The sequence below is a fragment of the Palaemon carinicauda genome, chromosome 1 (assembly GCF_036898095.1).
Source record: "Palaemon carinicauda isolate YSFRI2023 chromosome 1, ASM3689809v2, whole genome shotgun sequence".
Classification (NCBI taxonomy): domain Eukaryota; kingdom Metazoa; phylum Arthropoda; class Malacostraca; order Decapoda; family Palaemonidae; genus Palaemon; species Palaemon carinicauda.
Window position 1 is genome coordinate 136,717,302 of NC_090725.1, and position 23,967 is coordinate 136,741,268.

Sequence of the window (23,967 nt, forward strand, 5' to 3'; positions counted from 1 at the left end):
ATTGCAGGTTCTTCATGGATGGGAGGATTTGAAGAGAGGAAATAATGGATGACGTGACATATTGCTAACTGTCCTGCAAGGGCATAGGTTTTAAACTTTCTGCTGAGCAGCTACCACTGGACCTAAGGAGAAGGTCTCCAAATACGGTTGCGGCAACACCTTGAATGTCATGAGACTAGGGAGGGGACACAGTCAACACATCTCCCGAAGATTTGCATGCTTTAAGAGTTTTTCTTCATAACCAGAAAGAAATGGTGTTCTAGTTACTCCCATCTTGTTTCAACCTGTACTTACAAACACGTTAAGAATGTTTCGATGAAAAGGGAAAGTCCTCTATAGATAAGGACGGACTGCCCTTACAGAACAAAGTAGCAAACTGTCCAGATCATCAGTTACCTCGTTCGTGGCTGAAATTGTAAAGGAGTCAAATAGCTTATCATTAATTGATAGATTTTAGGTCTTGGCTATGATTCCATGATTCCTAGCACAAATGAAAAGGAAAGATCTTTCCAACCCTTGGAGAGTGGCACTAAAAAAGATAAAACCATGTAACTTGCTCACTCTTCTTGATGATGTTACAGCTAAGAGGAACACTGTCTTCACTGTTAGATCTCAGACTGTTGCTTTGTGGAGTAGTTCGTAGGGTGTCAACTTTGGTGACCTCAGTACATTTACCACACTCCAAGGTGGGGTTTTGAGTTTCCGAGGTGGGCAAGACTGCTCAAAACTTCTAATCAAAGCCAAAAGTTCCTACAAAGAGGAGAGGTTAATTCTCTTCAGTCTAAAGACCTGGCTCAAGGCTGAGCGATAGCCTTTTACTGCTGAGACCGAGAGAAGTTTCTCCTTTCACAGAAAAACCGAAAAGTCTGCAATCAATGGTATAGTGACCTCGAGTGGAGCACGTTCCTTCTTTGACACCATTGGCACAAGAGTGACAATATTACCCGATAGACTGCTGCAGAGGACTTGTGGAAATATCCTGAATATTGCTCTGTAGTCGGTCTTGAAAAGCCTTTCTTTCAGAGTAGTAATGGATAACCTCCAGCAGTGAAGAAACAGGCAGTGAACTGGTTTGTGAAACTTTCATGTGAGGCTGACATAAAAGGTTTGGCCAATTGCAAATCTGGAAGTTCTTTTGGAACTTCTGAGAAGCTCTAGAAAGTCCGAGTACCACTCCACTCACGGCTACCCTGGCGTGACTAGCATTATTCTTAGGTTGCGACATACTCATTTTGTTCAAAGCCTGACAGATCTGGCCGAACAGGGAAAAAACATAGACACCCATCCCATCCCAGGGGTATTGAAAAGCGTCTTACTACTACTGAGTCCAGGACTACAGAACAATACTCTGGTACTGTAGTTTGTTGGTCAGATAGGTGGCAAACATATCAGATCGGGGAACCCAACAAAGTCAGGAGACTCTTCTCCACTAGAGGATTCAAAGACCATCCTGAACCAACTATTGTCCCTAGTTGGCTCAAATTGGATGCTATTACATTATTTTTCTACAGGATGAATCAGGCTGAGAGATGAACAGCATTCACTTGTGCCCAGCGTTGCATCCCTACTGCCAACTGACAAAGGAGGTGGGATACCAAAGCCCCACTTACTGACATATGGCACTATAGTTATCTTGTCGCTCATTACCACTACTGAGTGACCATCAATAGTCTCTGTATAGATGAGTAATGCTAGGTACACTAGCTTTAGTTCCAGGTAACTTATGTGGAATGACTTCATGTGACCATATCCCTGAAACTTGTTCCTCCCTTACATAGGCTCCTCCATCCTTGGTGATAAGCAACAGAAAAAAATAAGAAGTCTGGAGCTAGAACCCTGTAAAGAGAATCTGGCTAAAAGGTTCTCCTCCTTTACCCACCAATAGAGGTTCTATTTCACATCTCGAGGGATTTTCAAGATAGCCAATGGAGATTCAGATGTCTGTGACCATTGGCTTTTTAGTGCTCATTGTACTGAACAAAGATGCATCCTCCTGAAGGGTACATTTCTCTAAGGATGTGATATGACAGAGAAGCCTCTGTCATAAATGGGCTGAGAGGAACTCTTTCTCGAGAAAAGATGTCGCTGGACTCTGTAGATATTAATACTCTGGCTTGGAGCAAGTCTATGTCCATACCTAAGTACCACAGACAACACTGAGGGTCAAGTTTCAACTTGTAATTTAACCAACTCCTTAGATCAGGGTAAAATTCAAGAAGATTTCTGTGGCAGATAAGTTGAGATCTGGACTCCGCGAGTAGAAGCCCGTCATCTAAGTAGTGCAGAAGCCTTATTCCCATGGCATGTGCCCATGAGAAGACTAGAGTGAACACCTGTGGGGCTGTCGACAAGCAAGAGTACAATACCTTAAACTGGTAAGTTCTTTCCCTGAAAATAAAACACAGGTAATTCCTTGATCTCAGATGAACTGGGATCAGGAAGTAACCATACTGAAGGAAGTCAATCTTTCTTACGGCCTGTATTACTGAGCTGGGGGTCTCCATCTTGAACCGAGTTTGGAGCACTAACTGGTTTAAGCGGGAAAGCTCTATGACAGATCTTCAACCTCATATCAATTTATCCTGGAAGAAATTCCAGAAGAAACCAGGGGGCCTGTCCCAGACTTCCTCTATAGCCTCCTTCTCCAGCATCTGTAATACCTCACTTTTGTAGGAGATTTTTCCGAGACCTAATCAAATACAATGATAGGATCATTTTGAGTCCGAGTTAATGGAGTACAACAGCTTGTGAACAGGATGCGATACCTGAGCGAAGAATTTTTGCACCCCAAGAATCTTTCGCAAAAACTGCGACCTTGTCTAGCAATGTTGCAAGCATCCCCTTACAGATGGTAAGTCGGGGGATCTGCCATGTCTAACAGATGCCTTCGCATCCTGCATCCTCGATTCATAAAGAGGAAGGGATGTCCTCTGCAGTGAAACGAAGTGTAAGGTTCCAGCTGTTTTTTATAATGATGAATGTTGTCTGACTCTGGTAACAGATGACACTGAAGAGCTTGTTTATGGGAGGATTGTTTTGGCATCTACTGAGAAGGAGCCAAGAACCTGAATACAGCAGTTCTCCTCAGGAAAGATATCTGGCAAGTTCTCTCATATTTTTCCACTGCTGCTCCTACTTTCGTGGGGGAGACAAAGTTGGGTGATCTGTAATATTAGTTTCTCAGATAGTCTCTCTATGCATCATATGTCTACCAATCTTCACAATTACTGCGTCCATACTTTTCAGCATACATTTGCTCCAGATAAAGGATGTTTGATGGAGAGCAAAATCTACTTTCTTCACCCTAGAGCGGACAAGATGTTTATATTGTTTCCTTGTTTCAGGTTTTGCCAGATTTCTGCAAACTGCAAAATAGGATACAGTACTAGCCCTGACTAATGGTCCAGCCAGGAGCAGGCTTGAAATGCTGACATAGTTGCTCCCATCATATTTTGCACCTCTGGAGCAGAAAAGGATGAAGGTAAGTGAATTAGCTTATCACTACATGTGCCTGGTGTCAGATTTGCACACAGAACTTCCTTTGTCAAAATAAGGTCATGGTGTCCTAAGACTCGTTTGAAAACAGGACATCGAACTTAAGGTACATGTTCTGGGGTTCTGAAAAGAACCCATCGATTGTGTAACGTCTTCCCATTTCCTGGACATGAGGCAGTTCACCGAGTCCGTCTATACAAGTTGAGGCTCTTTGTTTTAAGAAAATGAGACGTTTCCCCCGGTTCCAAAGTTGGTACCTCTAGGGGTTCAACACCTGTTGCTTCTGTTAAAAGTTGCCTCAGCCACTTGATCCTCTATGACGATCAACACTGAAGGATTTGAGGATCTGGCTTTAGGTCTGGACACTCGTCGTCCAGGTACCTGTTTCAAGAGTGTCTTAGGGTTCTTCAACCTCTCTTGGATATCCTTCCTCTCTCCCCTTGCTCCTGAAGTATGTGTAAAAGCTCAGGGGGATGAATGGCTGTAATACCTAATATTACGAGCTGGAGGCTGGTGTTTGTAAGAAATTGGAGATGGGAGAGAAGGCTTAGTTTTCTTTTACGACTCCAAATACTGTTGAGGTAATCTCAATCTTTCCGGAATGTCTCACCGAGATTATCTATATCTGAGCACAAAGTAATATGGTAAGAAGGGTTAACGCAAAGAAATGGCGGATACGGCTCTGCGGTGCCTTTTCTTTTGTACTAGTAAAGCGGCTTTACCTGTCTACTTATCTTAATCCTCTAGCACCAACGAGATGCATGCCTTATGTCTCTTTCCTGTGACAGATCTCTGAGCTCAACCCAATTCTCAGATCCAACCTCCCTCGCGATTGTAATCAGCCACGTTTCTCTTTGTCTACCACGTCCTCTCCTGCTCAGTGGCTTCCACTCGGGTAAATCCTAGACTAACTCATCTTCCCTTCTTAAAATATGCTCCATGCATCTCCATCTAGATTATCCATCTATTGTATATCAATCACATTGGGCATCCCTGCCACCTCACGAATTGCTGCATTTGTTATATGCTTCTACTATTTGATTCCCAAAATCCTTCTCAATGCTTCATTCTCAAAGACAAGAAACTTTGCCTCAGTTGTTACAATGCTATACCACTACTGGTGCCCATAGATTGATATGACAAATTCGTAGATAATTTGTATTTTTCCTAACTATACAAACCTTAGCTATTTACATGGGGTAATTACTTCAGTGAGTAATTACCCCATGTAAATAGCGTGGTTTGTATTTCAGTTACGGAACAAATCTTACATGGAAATGTATACAGTATTCTGATTTTGCTGTGAACTGATATTCAATTTGACCTCCAAACTGTTTTTAGCATGCCCACTGCTTGTTCTGCCCTCCTTATTCTCTCCTTGAATTCTGTAGCTAGTGATCCAATGCTGGTAATAATGGTTCCTAAATATTTAAAAGTTTGATTTGGGTAATATTACTCCTCCGATAAGGCAGTTTGTCTGATTGCCACACTGAATCTTCATGACCTTGGGCTTTCTCTGGTTGATCACCAATCCAACCTTTCTCCCCTCCAGTACTAACCAATCAACCATTTCCTGCATCTCAACCCTTGCAGAGACAATCAAAACTATATTATCTGCATATTTAAGATCATAATCTCTGGTCCTCTTTCAATTACCTTGTTCATAACATAATCACCATAACAAACAGTAGAGGGGGCAATATTCCATCTTGAAGTACTCCAATCTTAACTATTAGACTACCACCAGCCATTACCCTTCAACAAGTTCCACTATGCATCTCCATTTTGATCCTTACAATCTTTTCTGGTATCCCATAGTACCTCAGACTCTTTTTTGACATACTATGTGAAATACCATCAAATGCTTTCTCAAAATACACAAAGCATAAAAAGAGGTGATCTAGTCATTACACTAATAGAATAAAATTTTTATAGTCACATACCCTAACTTTCAGAAACCTTAAAAATCATTAACTTGCTTAGGATTTCATCTAGGTGCAGATCTCTTATTACTTATCTCTGGATGTAATTGTAAACGAATGCATCGACCTAGATGATGGTGAGTTTGTTTCATACACGCTTGAGCATGTTGTTGACATTCGTGAAATGATGGAAGAGTACAGTACTGTATTGTTACTGGCCTGCCATTCAACTAGTGCTCTAACTGGGAGACTCTTGCTTGTGGCAGTGCATTCAGGTAGTGAGTGCTTCTGTTTTATGCCACAGTCAGCAAGTGCCCTTTTGTACCTGTTTGAGGAAGTGAACGCAAGGGCTGTTTGTGTATCTGCGGACACAGGGAGAGATTTTCACTTGCGCCAGGTCACTAGGACCAACATTGTTGTTTGTTTAAAGATCTTGAAAAATAACTTCCTTTTTTAGAGGTAGATTACACTGTGGGTTCTCATGAGGTATCAGGAAAACCCGATGCTTTTCTTGAAGAGAAGCTGGCTGCTTCCTTCTCAGGTGAGAACTTACCCCTAGGGCCTTTTGGAGTTACGAGAAGACCCCGAATCACTATGAGACTGTACCGGTGAATAATAAAACTCTTCTAAATTCATGGGAGGTGCACTTGGAGACACATAATGTACGCTTGCCGAGCGGTTTGGTGTCGATGTTGGTGTACGTTCAGGAGACATTCATGGGAGGTGCACTTGGAGACACATAATGCACGCTTGCCGAGCGGTTTGGTGTCGATGTTGGTGTACGTTGAGGAGACACTCAATCTAATTTAATTGGAGAAACCTCCATTACTATGAAGGAGAAATCTCCTTGCTCTCTTAGATCTGAAATAAATAGTTGGTCCCTCATGCTTAGCACACTCATTGGTGGGAACGGGGACCCGTTAGGGTTCACAAAATACGTATGGCGAAAGTAATGGATCCTATAAAGAATCCTTTTCTGGCTGATTAAGTCCTAAAGCCAAAGGATCATAATCACTATGTGTATTCGCCGCTCCTCTGAGCACAATAGGAGATAACACTTCAACAAACTCGTACTGGAACAAATGGCCACTCTCTCATGTTATCAGAGCCCCTGGGAACTCCAATAATGAAGATTCAGAGAGGGAAAAATTATGAATCGGAAGAGAAGGCCTCTGCTTTTTGTCCTCTTTGGAGGAAGAAGCAAAAGGAGAATGATCTCTTTCAGAATTCTTCTTGTGACGACTGTTGAACTTTTCACACTTGGAGGACGACTACTCCCTACAAACTTCACAAATGGAGTCATTGAGTATCTCTTGTCACGACACCAAGGAATTATATAAAGAATGCAGATCAACATCCACCCAATTCATAAGTGCCACAAGGGCGACCTTCAAGGCCGGGGCAGGTCCTCATACACACAATCACCGAAAGACAAAGCACAAAAGCACAGTTCGGACAGCAGTCAAGTAGCACGCGTCCGAATGTCACAGCAACCAAGAGTATGCTGAGAACAGGGCCGCAGGCTCAGACGCACCTACCTAGTGCAAGTGCGTCCAGAGGACAATCATACAATGTTGCCAGACTCACAGGACTCTTTTAATTTTGGGCGTAGCAAAACAGCAATAGAGCAAAACCCATATTAATGATGAGGGTTTGTATTTACGTAGGAAGATACATATAATAAAAATCCTAAGAGTTATTCTATTATTTCATCCTAACCATTATTCTATTATCTTTTTTTCTACGCATGTTTTCCTTTAAATCATCACAAAATTAACATCTCTACAGCATTATTATATCACTAATGTTTATAATGTATTGTTATATTACCTTCTCTCATGATATCAAAATGATAATTCTGCAGTATTAAATACTTTAATGTATATCACCCACAAATCCATTAATGAAAGAGAAATTTCCAGTGATTTTCTCATTCTGGGCTTGATAATTTGGATATAATAATCAGACTCTACAGCATATAATTATGAAAGTGAAAAGGAATAAAATTGAAATGCAATAAAATTTCAATCAAAAGAACATTATAACTACCCAAATTTAAATTTCCCACATACTGTATATACATCTAAAAACCAACAAACAATGAAGTTAAAACAGAACTTACTTTTATGTCTTTCCTGTTCAAGATAAAATTTTTCAATCATTTTGCGAATCTGTGGAACTACCTCTATATCAAGAGAGGCAGTGGATCCAGATGGCCGCCGTTGTCTGCCATCTTCACTGTCTACATCACTTTCTTCTGAATCTGATAGTGAAGGACCAGCAGGATCTGAGACAGATGGAGTCATCCGGATAGAAAAATTGTGAGACCAACTGCTTCTTGCTTCAACATTAAATTTTTTAGCAACTGTAAGTCGAATTAGCATTCGATGTAAAGCCTGTAATAAGCACATAAATATAAGTATTACACCTTGAGAACATTCAAAAGATACTTCTTCAAAACAAAAAATTCAGTTGCCATAATAAGAGCAGATAGATTCAAATGCTAAAGTATTAAGTGATTTCGTTTTTACAGATTATATAAGAATTTATAAATTAATAACTTGTGCCTTATCAAGATCAACTGTAAAAGGATTTCCTAAGAAAATAAAACAGCTACTATTCCAAGTTAGAAATCTATTTGCAGAGAAAATGATAATCAAATGTACCTTAGTTACTTCCTCCTTAATACTCCGTATACTGCCACTATCTTCTAACACGGCACATTCTAGAAGAGAAATGAAGGCCTCTTCATATCTACCCAGAGAATTCAAGGCCATGGCACGCCTGAAGTGGCCCTTTGCCCACTCAGGTTGACATTTCACAGCAGCATCAGCATCATCTAAGGCCTCTTCTGCACGGCCTAGTGTGTGAAGCACATGAGACCTATTACTTAATAGGAGGTGATCTTTAGGAGCTGAAATGACAAAATCAAATAGTACATTAATTAGCAACAAGCAAAAGTAAAACAAATATTCAAAACAACACTTGCATTATAGATAATGTACATTAAAAGACTTAACACTATATAGAAAAATTAGTTTTGTTCTACAATATCCATTAAACATGAATCCCTATGGGTACAAATTAGTCTTAACTTTGCTAAACTGTATTTAATAATAAAAAAAAAAAGTTTAGCTCTTAAACCCAACGGTTTTATTTCATATATAAAAGTAAAATACCATTTTAGGCCAAAACTGTATATCCAGCAGTACCTCTGGTTTTTAATGTTAAGGACCCCATATAGCGAGTAGGTTTCCTTGAAGACATTTTTAATAAAGTTGAAAATAAGCTTCAAGTTAACTCTTTGGTGACCGATGGACGTCTGTGAAGTCAGTCTTTTTTTTTTTCAGATATTAAAAATAAGAGATTGAACCTCAGCATAAAATATGCCCATGCTAGTGTTGGAGCATTAATTGAACCATACCCCATTTGGTTCTGAATAACCAAAGGAAAAACATTAACAGTATTTTTGAGGGATCAATGTTTTCATGCTCCGATTTTTTTTAGTTTATGATAATTTTCTTTCTAAGCTTCATAAACATTTCTCGGTCAAATTGGAAAAAATAAAAATCCTGTTGATATAGAATTTGTTTAGGAAGAAAATGTAGCAAACCCCTCATTCCTACAATATATTTTTTACTTTCACTTAGCAAACATGCACCGAAGAAATTGTTTTTATTTTTACCATCACATAACTCCAAATTTATCATATCTTAATAGGTTTTATTGCATCTCTGATTACTTGGTCACGAAATATAACCTCTTGGAAAAAAAAACACACAATATGAATGCTAAAACTCAAATATAACTCAGTGATTTGAAAAATTTACTTTCATTTTTTTGTGTATATATATATATATATATATATATATATATATATATATATATATATATATATATATATATATATATATAGGCCATATATACAGTATATATGATATTCGAAAAAAATTTATAATTATATATATACATATATACTGTATATATATATATATATATATATATATATATATATATATATATATATATATATATACAGAAATGTGAATAAGTCCTACAAGAAATATCAATAAAAATATGGCAGTGTGTCTTTTGGTCCTTGGGTATAACCTCGATCTTCTTCATAAATTTGACAGAGTAAAATTACATTTTGCCCTACATAGGCTATGACCACTGACATATATCTTATTTTAATAACTGTTAACTTTACGAAGGTCAAGGTGCATCAGTGGACAAAAACACACGTTAACATATTTCCTACTTTGTATTTCGAAAATAAAGAGAAATGGGTGTCATTTGACGGTTATGTTGAATACAATTACTTTAAATGTAATATTTTAATTATATAAAAATTGTTTTTAATTGTTATAGTTTTGTATCATTACTCGCTCGTACTATAAAGAAAAGTGGCACAAATTTTGCTACTTTTCTGATATAGTTCATGTCAACAATAGACATTTATTAATCGCCTTTCGTCGGGGAGTACTGTATTCCATGCGGCAAAGTGCTGGTAGGAACCACCAGCGACTGTAAGTAGCTTGAACTCCATACACAGGAGAGAGAGAGAGAGAGAGAGAGAGAGAGAGAGAGAGAGAGAGAGAGAGAGAGAATTGCAACCACTATTACAGAGATGCCTCAAAGATTAATCAATCAAAAGGAGACACGCGCAGGAATCATTAACTATTTGTCAGCCAGAATGAGCAGTGTCGTATTTAAACAATGGTCTGTAACCAGTTGCTACCAGTTACATTACCATCTTCCATAATTGTTATGGATAATGCTCTTATCATTCAGCAAGATTAGACATACCTACCACAACATCAAACAACAAAACACAAATAACGTAATGTGTAATAAAAAAAAAGGGAAAAAAAAGGCGCAGTGCCAAGAGACAATATGTTAAAAGGTCATCTTTTAGACATGGTCAAGTAATATTCCCGTAAAAAGATAGCGTATACGTGATTGATAAAACTGCAGTGGAAAAGTCACAACGTTATTCGTCTCCCCACATACTATTGCCATTATAATCCGATTGACATTATTTTGGGCACAAGTGAAGACCTGCATAGCGAAAAAATTAAAATGGATGATTTAAGGGTACTTTTATTAGAGGCACTGCATTCGGTGACAAAAGGAAATTGGTCAAATTCAGCAAAACGCACCGAAAACTTACAGGAGAATGATGTAAAGCATGATGTGGCTATCGATAAATATATTAGTTCATAAATAAGAAGCCCCGAGTAATCTAATAAGGAGCCTTCTTGAAATCATTTAATTATGTAATAGGTTACGTTATTATCTATATTTCAAAATAAGAGATGTATGAAATTGTTTGCATTCCAGTATTATTATTATTATTATTATTATTATTATTATTATTATTATTATTAGAACTACAACCCAACTGCGAAGAGAAACAAATGAGGAAAAAGGAATGAAGGAGGATATAACGCTAAAATAGAAAAATTACAAGAAGGCAAATAGTTATTATATCACGAAAGAAATGTTAAAAACTTGACATAATTGCAATAGAAATAGAAAGCGTGTTAATCTGCCAATATAACTAAATATAACTATAGTATAAGAAAACGTGACAAGTAAAAATAAACTTCCGGCTTTGGCCTTTAGATGAGATACTCTTTTAATACGTTGTCGTTTCGCAAAGGAGAGTCCTACAAGAATTTAGTGAGGTGAAAAGTCGGAAATATGGCCGTGTGTCTTTTGGTCCTTGGGTATAACTTCGATCTTCTTCATAAATTTGACAGAGTAAAATTACATTTTGCCCCACATAGGCTATGACCACTGACATATATCTTATTTTAATAATATAAGAGAATAAACATGTTGGTTTTCTCGATTTAGATCTGACAGAGTGTAAACAAACTGGATACAGCCAACGGCCTATTTGGCTACCTATGTTGTGCTCCCCAATGCTAGTTTGCTCAACATACAGTACTCTGACATCCAACACCTGCTTTGGATTATTTTCTCATACCCTAAAAACATAGTCTCCATATTTTCAATGTAAGGAAAGAAATCCCTTGGTTTACAATTGTTCTCCATTTCAAATTGACCAAATAAATCAACAATGGTGATAAAAGGACAAATTTTCCAATAAAAACGTTTTATCTTCTGTAAAACCACTAACCAAAGCCTGATTGTAAGAATCAATAGATATCGCATTCTTTCAAAGGAATTTTGTACCTGATGAGTCACCAAAAACAATACATACAAACACACATTATATATATATATATATATATATATATATATATATATATATATATATATATATATATATATATATATATATATATATATATATATATATATCGTCATCAGCCATTAATAGTCCACTACTAAACAAAGGCCTTGGACATGTTATTCCACTTGCATCTGCTTATGGTCTTTCCATGCCAGTCGACACCCGCAAACTTTCTTTGTTCGTCAATCCATCGTCTTGTCTTCCTTCCCAATCCCCTTCTTTTGCAATATCTTGGGAACCATTACGTTATTCTTACTGTTCACATATTAGCTATTATCTGGCATAATTACGATGTATATGTCCTACCCACGTCCATTTCTTTTTCTTACATGTCGTTAGAATATTCTCTACTTTAGTTTTCTCTCGAATCCATGTTGCTCTTTTTCTGTCAGTATTATTTCCATTATTATTTTTTTATAACTCTTTAAATTTTAAATAGGTTTTATTTTATATATATATATATATATATATATATATATATATATATATATAATCATGTCCTTACTAGTCCACTGCAGAACAAAAGCCTCAGACATGTCCTTCCACTTGTATTTGTTTATATTATACCTATGACAACCCACACCCGCAAACTTTCTTAGTTTGTCAACCAATCGTCTTCCTTCTCCTGCTTCTTTTATTTTCACTGTCCATCTTTTATCTGCCCTTTTCATCGTACGCCCTGCACCTGTCCATTTATTTTTCCTGCACGTTGTTAGAATAGCATTTACTTTCGTTTGCTCTCGTATCAATGTTGCTCTTTTTCTGCCTCTTAGTGTTATTCTTATCATTCTTTCCATAGCGTTTGAATTGTAAGTAGCTTATGCTCTAATGATTTAGTAACACTCCAAGTTTCTGATGCATGAGTTACTTACTTTTACTTTTAGAGAAAATGGCATTTTATTTTCAAAATATCATTTTGTTTACCAAATGCTCTCCACATCATGCTTATCCTTTTGATTTGGGTCTCGTGTCCTGAGGAAACACTTACCGTCAGTTCTAGGTATGTATATTCATTAATAAAATCTAGAGTTTCGTCCATAACTCTTATTCGTTGTCTGCATTTCCACTGAACATTATATTAGTTTTACTCATCTTCATTTTCGGTTCCCCATTTCTGCTTTCTCTTTTCAAATCTTATATAATCTTTTGTAATGCCTCCCTTGAATCACTAAACACAACTATATCATCTACAAATCTGAATTTGTTAAGCTATGCCCCCCATTAATATAAATTTCTAAATTTTCCAAATCTAAATTCTGATGAGAAGGGGTACCTAAAGAAGTCCACTCGGAAACCCCATTCGAGTCTTTCGACCACAAATTGTAGTTACGAAAGGAGGGGGGGGGGGGCTGGGAAGGGTTAAATCCAAAGACAGTACAGGGAAGACTAGAAGTCCCTTGGATTTCTGTGAGCATTTGACCGATTTAGTAGGGCGCATCCGCAACAGGTGGAGCTGTTCTTGTCGTCTGCTACTTGCTTAACCCTGGATAGGTACGGTCCTCGGACACCCCTTTAAGGGTATACTCGGACGCGAACGACCCCGACGCCAAAAAAAATTCTTGAAAAATCAGTTTTTGCAGTAACCTCCTTTTTTCTTTTGCCAAAAAAAACTTCAATGAATGCTTAAAACAACTGTAAAGATAAATACTACTCATCTGCAGAAAAACTATTTATTATAAATATTTTAAAAAATTAAGTAGAAAAAAAAAAGACCTGACATAAAAATTCATAAAAAAAAGTTTATACATATATACACAAATCCTTTTAGGAATTGATTCTTGAATGTTTAGGACACATCTTGATGTATTTTGGATGAAGTCAGACCCATGGAGGTGAAGATCTGAAATGAAAAAAAAAAGGGTAACTTTTTTTGGCCAAAAAAAATTGTCCAAATTTCATGAATTTTTTTGGGTACCCAAATGAAATAGGAAGTGGCTAATTTTTTTAGGGAATAAACATATGTTATCCTAAAATAGAAATATGTAAAAAAATCTTCATTATTTTGTAAATTACATTTATATCAGGGGCCATATCTAAAGGTAATTTTTTGAGTACTTGGAAATTTCGTAAAAAAATACATATATTTAATATATAATATGATATTTATGCAGGTAAAAATATACCAAAATATCACAAATTCTATAGGTTGAATTGAATATGGGATTTAGGCATTAAGCCAAGCACTGGGGCATCAAAGGCCATTCAGCGCTATATAACAAAAATCATTCAATCATATCTGTACACTCACACCATTTAGTATCATTTTAACCTTTAATACAAATCGTAACACTTTCATACAATAAAATCTAGATGTGAAATAAATAGCGATTAAAAGGGTAAAATAAATAAATAAATTAATAAAATCAATTATAGCTCGTAATATAACCCAATACTTTGTATAAATTTTCTCAAGTTCAGGGTATTACAGTTTTCCCCCAGTATATCTCTTAACGGTTTGTCCTGGAGTAAATGTGTCCTCCTCTGGAGATTAAAAACAGGACAATCGACTAAAATATGTTTAACATCCATTGTCACTTGACAGGTATTACAAAGAGGGGCCTGTCTCCCTTCCCCACTCTTCATTAAATAATTGTGCGTTGCATGTGTATGGCCAATACGCAGCCTAGTTAAAATAATGGTATCCCTTCTACTTGTAGAATTACAACATGACCATTTATCCACCAATGGGTGGATTTGTTTCAATTTTGTATTGGTGGTCAGTTCAGACCATCGAGCTTGCCACTTATTTTTACAGTAAAGATGAATCTCACTTTCAAGATCTTTGTAAGGAATACTCAAGGGGGATGGATTACTTAGCCCTGAAGCTTCCTTTGCTGCCTTATCAACTTGTTCATTCCCATCCACCCCAACATGGGCAGGGACCCAACAGAAGTGAACACTGATACTCTTCCTAGATTGCAGAAGTACTAACCAGTCCTGCACCTCTTGTACTAGATGATGGCCTGGCATAATTTGTTTTAATGAGAGTAAAACACTATTGGAATCCGTAAAAATTGTATAAAAACTATTTTGGTTGCCATTTTTAAAAATATGTTGGACTGCGAGAATTATTGCGTACAGCTCAGCAGTAAAAATTGAACAAGAGTATGGGAGTTTCCTTCTAATAACAATATCCCCCACCACAGCTGCACTTCCAACTCCTGCAGCCGATTTGGAGCCATCTGTAAAAACATGTTTCCCATGATGTTGAGCAGCATGATTTAAAAACTCACTTTTCATTACCCTACTAGGTAAGGTATTTTTCCCTCCTGCCGTAAAACATACTTTAACAGGTGGATTACACCAAGGAGGAGACTTGGGATATCCTACCTCTGCTATCTGTGCTGTTAACAAGCCTACTTCTCTAGCATCATTTTTCAGCTGTACTTCCAAAGGCTTAGGCACTCTAGATCTGTTAGGAGCCCGATCTAAAGGCGCCCTAACATATTTACAGTTAGGATTGTTTCTCACAGCAAGGGACCTAGCTAAAAACCTCAAACTCAACTCCTCTCTGCGAATGGAAAGGGGAGGTATGCCAGAATCAACATAGAGACTGTCAATGGGAGATGTTCTGTAAGCACCTGTGCAGATGCGAAGCCCAGCATTGTGAACAATATCAAGTTTTCCAAGTAAAGTCTTTGTAGCTGACCCATATATTTGGCATGCATAGTCTAACTTGCTCAGACACAAAGATGTATAAATTCTAAGCAAAGTTGTTCTATCAGCACCCCAATCAAAATGCGATATCACTTTCAGAATGTTCAGTGACTTCTTAACCCTGATAGATAGGTCATTTATATGGGGACCAAATGTCATTTTCTTGTCGAAAATGACTCCAAGAAACTTGACACTATCCTCATATGGCAAAATACAATCATTTAAGAAAAGGGTGGGGATCTCTTCCCTTTTACGAGTACGAGTAAAGCGAATGGCTTTGGTCTTCTGAGGAGAAAACATGAATCCGCGAGAATTTGCCCATGCGGAAGCAGCATTTATTGCAATTTGAAGATTTTGGCATGCTTGTAGTGCAGATGATCCACTACAATAAATTGCAAAGTCATCGACAAATAGTGATCCTTGTATGCCAGGAGGTATGTGACTAATGAGACTATTAATAGCAACAGCAAACAAGGTCACACTCAGTACGCTGCCTTGGGGGACACCTTCTTCTTGCATGTAGGATGAAGATACTTCTGACCCTACTCTCACTTTAATGGAGCGGTTTGATAAAAATTCTTCAATAAAAGAGAACATATGTCCTCCTATACCCCACGAGGCCAATTGCTTTAAAATACCACCCCTCCAGGTGGTGTCATATGCCTTTTCAAGGTCAAAAAAGACACCCACCACCTGGTTTTGGTTAGAAAAAGCATTTGAAATTTCCCTTGATAACATCAGCAAAGGGTCTAGAGTACTTCGGTTCTTCCTAAAACCAAACTGTCTGTTAGATAAAAGATTTTTTGATTCTAGATACCACACAAGTCTGTTGTTGATCATTCTCTCAAATAGTTTGCATATGCAACTGGTCAAGGATATGGGCCTATAACTAGATGGCAGTTCTGGGTCTTTACCAGACTTGTGGCCTGGAATTACAATTGAAGTACGCCAGGAATCAGGAGATGTATGGGAAGCCCATAGACCATTAAAGGTTTCTAATAAAAATTCCTTGGTATCCACTGGAAGATGTGATATCATTTCATACCGGATGCCATCCTCACCTGGGGCAGTTAAAGAAGAGCTGGAGATAGCATTTTGCATCTCCTCCATACTAAAAGGAAGGTTAAAAGCTTCAGTATTTGAAGAAGCAGGAGGAACAACAGATGTTGATGCTCTAATTTGTTGAAATGCTGGGGAATAGTTGTCAGCACTTGATACATGAGCAAAGTGCTTAGCAAGAACCTCTTCTATAGGGAACAAGAATATATATAGATAGGGCAGCTTACGCTTCGGATATGTCCACAAAATGGCCGCCAACCACACTGACTCAGACTCCCTAATCTGCCACTTGAAATGTAGGAAGGGTATGTCAATTTCAAGGTGTTATTTACTAATCTAATTATTATTGGATATGCATAAAAATTTTATGGTGGGTTGCTGGATAATTGTCGATTATTTTACGACTATAAAATTAAAATTCTGACCCAAAAAATTTTTTTTGAAGGGAAATAAAATCGAAAAAAAAAAATGTAAAACAATATTTTAGCTAAAAAAATTTGATGATATTCAATCAAAAAAAAAGTAAACAAAATTTTCCGACAAATAAACATCTAGAGGAATCATTACTCTGTGATAGTTCCTTAGTACGTAGTAATTTTGAAAGAATTGGGAAAAAACGAAAAAATGGCAATCACCGGAAAATCGAACACATACCTATATATACGCCATATCTGGCTAAAAAAAAGATAGGCATGGGTAGCCAGATCATCTAGAAACACTTTCCAACACTATAAAAATATAAGTTTTGCGACACTACTTGCCAATTCCTTACGGTAACATGACTAAGCAAAAAAATGCAAAACAAATAAAAAGGGGCACTCGTGGAAAAATGGCCATTCTAATATACGGCATTTCAGAAAAAAAAAAATTTCAGCCACGTGCTAGGCAAACCATCAAGGCATATTTTCCGACAAATAAACATATAAATGAAATATTACTCTGTGATAGTTCCTTAGTACGTAGTAATTTTGAAAGAAATGGGAAAAAACGAAAAAATGGCAATCACAGGAAAATCGAACACATACTTATATATACGCCATATCTGGCTAAAAAAAAAAATAGGCATGGGTAGCCAGATCATCTAGAAACACTTTCCAACACTATAAAAATATAAGTTTTGCGACACTACTTGCCAATTCCTTACGGTAACATGACTAAGCAAAAAAATGCAAAACAAATAAAAAGGGGCACTCGGGGAAAAATGCCCAACATTCTAATATACGGCATCTCAGATAAAAAAAAAAGACATGCACGTGTTAGCCCAACCATCAAGGCACACTTTCTAACACATAAACATGAAAAAAAAATCAATAATATACGGCAATTCCTTACTACGTAGTAAATTTTTACAAATATTGAAAAAAAAACAGAAATTGGCAACCGCAGGTAAATACCCAATATACCAATAACTACGTCGTATCTGACAAAAACAAAATCACGCATGGGTAGCCAGATCATCTAGACACACTTTCCAACATTAAAAAAGCAAAAGTTTTACGACACTATTTCGCAATATCTTACGGAAAAATGACTTGGCAAAAAAATTAAAAAAAATTAAAAAGGGACACTCGCGGTAAAATGCCCGACATTCTAATATACGATATCTCAGATAAAAAAAAAGACATGCACGTGTTAGCCCAACCATCAAGGCACACTTTCTAACACATAAACATGAAAAAAAAATGAATAATATACGGCAATTCCTTACTACGTAGTAATTTTTACAAATATTGAAAAAAAAAACAGAAATTGGTAACCGCAGTTAAATACCCAATATACCAATAACTACGTCGTATCTGACAAAAACAAAGTCATGCATGGGTAGCCAGATCATCTAGACACACTTTCCAACACTAAACAAGCAAAAGTTTTACGACACTATTTGGCAATATCTTACGGAAAAATGACTTGGCAAAAAAATGAAAAAAAAATGAAAAAGGGGCACTCGCGGTAAAATGGTCCTCGTGGTGATGAACGACATTTTAACTAAAAAAAAAAAACATGCACATGGTAGCCAAACAATCCACCAAGACTTTCCACAACTGATAACCTATACAAGTTGCACCATTCTACGACAATTTCATAATACGTAATAACTTTGATAATTATGCAAACTACCTCAGAAGGGTAAACTCGGACGCGAACGACCCCGACGCGTCTCAGAAATCGGGGAAGGAGTACAGCTACAGCAATGCACATCTGGACACTACTAGAGCGTGTAGGGGAGACACCTCCTGCAGGTCGATCACCCACAAATTCAGTCACAGGGGTGAGTCACATGAGAAAAACCTGTTTTTTTTTGACGCTCGGGGTCGCAAACGACCCACCGTACCTATCCAGGGTTAAGCAAGCAGCGTTGCCAGGTGGACAAATTTCACCAACATTCTTTTCGAATTATGACGGGCGTTTTTTTTTTATCAGGCATGATACACACACACACACACACATATATATATATATATATATATATATATATGCTACACTATGAATAAAACAAAGTTTATCGTTGAAAAAAAATACGTAGTCATTTTCTTTACCCAATTTTCATTTAAGCTAGTGATTATGTTGTATTTCCATTCTTTCTCGGGGGAATTTGGAATCTAATAATCTGGTATCACATACTCCAGTCTCCAAAACAATTGTAGCATTCCATAGCTATATGACAATGTAAAATAAAGAGCCTATGTTGAATATATTGTCCTACAAGCATAAAATATATTTTGAAGGTGTATTTTTTTTCTCCCATTTGTCGATGCAAAATTACGGTAAGGTTGTATATTGAATGCATACATGATTATAACTTGAAGAATGTGTATTTTATCAAAGTCCTAGATTATACATTGAAACAGTGCATAATAGATGCTAATGCCACTTCCAGAAGTCCTGATTTTACAAAGGTAAGTGCAAACTTGTACCTTTAGAAATAAGAATCCCATTAAATGCAGAAAAAAATAAGAGCATCTTTTTCTGCCCATATTACTATAAGGTATGAAAAAAATATGACTTAACCAAGCCTAAGACCATATTAGACCATCCACCACTTTTCTTCTCCCCTACTAGTTTAGACTTAGGCACAGATCTTATTTCAGATGCGTGACCTTCACATATTCTATGAGTTATATTAACAATACAAGGCATACCCTTAACTTGCATTTTTTACATGAACAAGAAACAAGCTACATAAGTATGAAAAAGAATGTAAGTAGTTTAATAAACAATATGATTTAATATAGATTATGGAAAATCACTGGATGAATAATATTAGACTAATTATTGGATAACCTTTGTAGTAACAAACTTTCCGACATACCAAAACCACGTAGAGTTTTGTTTAGCTAATTAGTAGGGCGCGTCGGCAATAGATGGCGCTGCTAGTTTAAAGCCTGCCATACACGGACACGATTAACCGTGCGATTTGTTGCAGGATTGGATCTGCGCTCCTATCTGTCTTTAGTTCAAGAGGATTAGGCCTACATGGTTAAATTTTTGTTAATTGTTAACCAAATTTGGTACACAACGGAGTATCTAGTTCAACTGGTAGCTTATATCTAATTTTGAAACTGCCAAATTTTGATACTTTTTACTTTCTTTTTTACTTAATATACAGTAGATGACTTGAGATAATATGAAGGAACGTGATAGGCATTCTCTGTCGGTTTCTATATGGCGGTGATTTGTCAGCTATAATGTTAATGTACTTATTTCTCTTGAAGTCACTATAAGACTACCTCTTCCCTTTATCCCTCTAATCCGCGAGTCCAGCGTCTCCTGGCCCTCCTGGGTTCCTGGTTCCTTATTGCTCACTCCGCAAAATAAGTTTGCGGGCACTCTATCTCTTTATAGATAGGTGCAAAGCTTCTAAGCTTATTCTTATTATTCTTATTAAGTTTATATCATCTGTGCCTTAAATAAATTAATATCATAATGAGGTTCTCAATCTTTACTTTTATTCCCTTCTACTTTGAAATTGGATAGGATAACACCTTGCTATCATCAGTTTTGGCAACCTGTTGTGGTAATCAGTTTGGGCTTCTTAAACTCTTCTTTTATATTCATTGTCCTATCTATAAATGCAGCCAGATCCCTGCTAGGATTTTTCAGCGTACCTAAACTTAATTCTACATTCTTTAGCTGTTCTAACTTTGGGCATAAAAATAAATGTTCGGTGGTGTCTTCTTCCTCTTTGCATAAATCACACAAATTGTCATCATATTTTCCCCTGAAATTTGCTTTCAAGTTGAGCATATTTAATCTTGCTTTCATCACAAGGGATGCCTTATCCAGATACATTTCTCTGATATAAGGCAGAGAAATATCAAATCAGATCAGATTCAGGTTGAGGCTTCGCCTTTGCAACGGCGCCTCTGTGTCTTTTAGTTTTGTGTGTTCCTTATTTTCACTAGTTTGTCTCTTTTCATCCACATTTGTTGTAGCACACTTTACTTATTTTCAATATTTTCTTCACAAAAAAAAAAAGGAATTTTCCAATTGTTTGTACACTATCTTCTTCGTATGGTTGTTGGAGCTCAATTGCCTTTATTCTTATACCACTAAACCGTGGACAAAATAACTTGAAGTGGTTAGCATTTTCTTATACATCACAAAATACACAGTTTATATTTCCATCTGGGTGTCCGTTTTTTTATATTCAAGCCCAATGTGTTTGTCCTTGCTCTGAATAATAAAATTGACGAATTGATTTAATTTTTCCAGTTTTTATACAGAATTAGACTCTCCTTGCACTTCATTTCACTCTTCCATTTGCTTGTGTCCCATTCTGTTGTTCTCTTATTTATGTCCTCTTTCGTACATCTCTTGGCTTTTCTCTCATCGCCATCTCACATTCTTCACATGCATCCACCACTTCCTCTCTTTTTCTTCCATATCATTGACTATTGCTGTTAGTATGTCCTTCTCTCCCTTATAAATGCTGCTAAGGTACCCCCAGCTTTCCATCCATTACCATTGTTTTCATAGCAGAGAAAGAGATTGTTCACTTTGAATAGCTGAAGAAATACAGAGAATCTGCAGATTGTGAGTTTGATGTTAATGACATAAAAACAGCTTTCTTGAAAATGGAAATCGATTTTAATTTACGTTCCCAAGAATTCAGAAATGAGAAAACAACCTTGTCATATCAAACCGTTTGGGACAAATATCTTTGCACTAAGCTTGTAAACAGGCACACTGAACTATATTGTGTTGTCTGAAGTACAGTAGATTTTTATTTTGGATCTCAGGAGACCATTTTTGTCATTGCAGCTCTAACAATACTGCATTTTTTTTATTCTTCAAATAAATGGCTCTTCTGGCTGAAAAGGTTGATGACCACTGGGTTAATAGAATTATCGGTAGCTACAGTACTTGATTTATGCTTTATCCATATTTTACACTTTTTTTTTCCATGAAGAGAATTCATAACAATAGGAATATTCATATTTTTCCTTTGTTTCAGTATCTGTTTATTATCAGAATACAAGATACTATTGCATGAATAAGGCAGAATACTGTGCGTTTTAAAGACAAAATACACTATGAAAAAGAAAAGGAAATTTAAGGATATTATAACTTGGTGAATGAAAACCTAAAATAAAGAGCAATGAAATGCAAAATATTATAACTTGTTGGGAAATGGATAGTCTTCCGGACGGAAATTTCAAATAATAAAAAAAAAGAATACAGTATATAGAAGTTACTCTACCCACAAGATTATAAGCAATATGTCAAAAGTCATAATGAACGGTAATGACTGATTTTTTATCACTTTTAATGAAAAAAATCATCAGATATGTGTAATATCAAAATTTAAAGATAAGTCATAACAAATATAAACATAAATAAATTCTCGAAAGTAATAATCTACATTGCAAAAATTGTTTTAATACATTAATAAGTCAAAAGAAGTGAAATGCAATCCGTGTATCATAATATAAAAAGTACTCCGATCAAGGGACAAGGAATGGAACGCTGTACGTGCCAAAATAGGTAAGTCAACCCAGTCGCCATGCTAGTCCCGCCAGAGACTAACGGGGCATAGTGCCAATCGCGGCTGGACTAGCATGTCCAGTCAAACATGCTGACAGGATGAGAGGACGGGCTAGTGGTGCCAGGTTTGTCCTGTTCAACCACCCTTACACGTTAAGGATTGGCGCGTTCATGCCAATCGCGGTCAAATCAGCACGCCAGTCCTCTGCATGTATGGCCTGCTTAAGACGTACAGATTTTTTATAGGTAGGCTTTCCTGTCTTCCCTTTACCGTCTTTGGTTAAATCTGCCCCTTGTTCATGGCAAAGGGCAGTGACTTTTTAGGTTAAGATTTGCCGCGAATGTTTAGTAAGAACACTTTCGTTGTTCGACGAATCACAAGGAAACGGCCCGTGTTAGGGGGTGTTAACGGTGGTTTGCTGGTATCATTGTGCAGGACAACATATGATGCCTAGTGCAAATCTATCGATATGTGTTACTTCCCCGGGGGCTTACAAGTCCGGTGGCATGGAGTAAATTTTCACACAACATGACACAGGCGCTGTAGATTGTCAACGGAAAAAATTCAGCAGGGATGACCAATGGGTCGCCAAACACAATTTCAGCTGCCAAGACATCCAGGGTGTCCTTAGGAGTGGTTCTTAATTCAAGGAGGAACCAGGGAACCTAAGTAAACCAGTTGGAGTCCTTACAGCAGGATATCAAAGCTGCTTTGAGGGTACGGTGAAAACGTTCAACCATTCCGTTGGTAGCAGGGTTGTATGCGGTTGTCTGATGTAGGGTGATTCCCAGGATATCTGCTGGTGATGTCCACAATTGACAGATGAAAGTGGTACCCCAGGCAGAAGTAATATGCTCAGGGATACCAAATCTCCCTATCCATCCTGAGAGTAAGGAAGATGTACATGAGGCGGATGTTGCAAATTCCACGAGAATGGCTTTGGGCCAACGAGTGGAGTGGTCAGGTAACGATATCCTAGTGATGTGGGTAAGGGACCTACAACATTGACGTGAATGTGGGAAAAGCACAGCTGAGGTTGAGGAAAGGTGCCGACGGCTGAATTCGTGTGTCGATGTACTTTTGAGGTTTGGCATGAAGTACAGGTGTGGACCCAATCCTTATCATCCTTAGTAATTCCATGCCGAATGAACTTTGTCTTCAGTAGTTGTGCAGTAGAACGGTGTGAAGAAGTGAAAGGTCATGAATTAAATCAAACACCTGTCGGCGCATGTATAAGGTATATATCAACGGTCTAGGTCTACCAGTACTGACGTCACAGAGGAGGGTAGTGTTGGAGTCGTCGAAAGGGACGTGTTCCCAAACGAGAGATGTGCAGGATGTCCTACATGCATGGTACACTGGATCTTTTCGTTGGGCTTCTGCCACGGCATTGTAATCCAATCCCAGGTGAATGGCGGCTAATGTGTTTCTTGACAGGGCATCAGCAACAGGATTCAATTTCCCAGGGATTTGTTGAAAGGTACAATTGTATTCAGCCACGGCGAAGAGATGTCAGCGTTGACGGGGAGACCAGACGTCGGACTTTCGAGTAAAGGCGTGCACCAGAGGCATGTGGTCTGTGC

General features: G+C 37.4%; 1 protein-coding gene across 1 annotated transcript in view; it reads right to left on the minus strand.

Annotated features, from left to right (window-relative positions):
• LOC137652030 (LON peptidase N-terminal domain and RING finger protein 3) overlaps positions 1-23,967 on the minus strand; it is a 53,119-nt gene that overhangs the window by 10,653 nt on the left and 18,499 nt on the right. The window contains exons 2-3 of the mRNA XM_068385253.1: positions 8,084-8,331; positions 7,540-7,813 (exon numbers count right to left, since the gene is read on the minus strand). Coding sequence (XP_068241354.1) covers positions 7,540-7,813; positions 8,084-8,331 — 522 coding nt within the window. The remainder of the gene's footprint in view (positions 1-7,539; positions 7,814-8,083; positions 8,332-23,967) is intronic.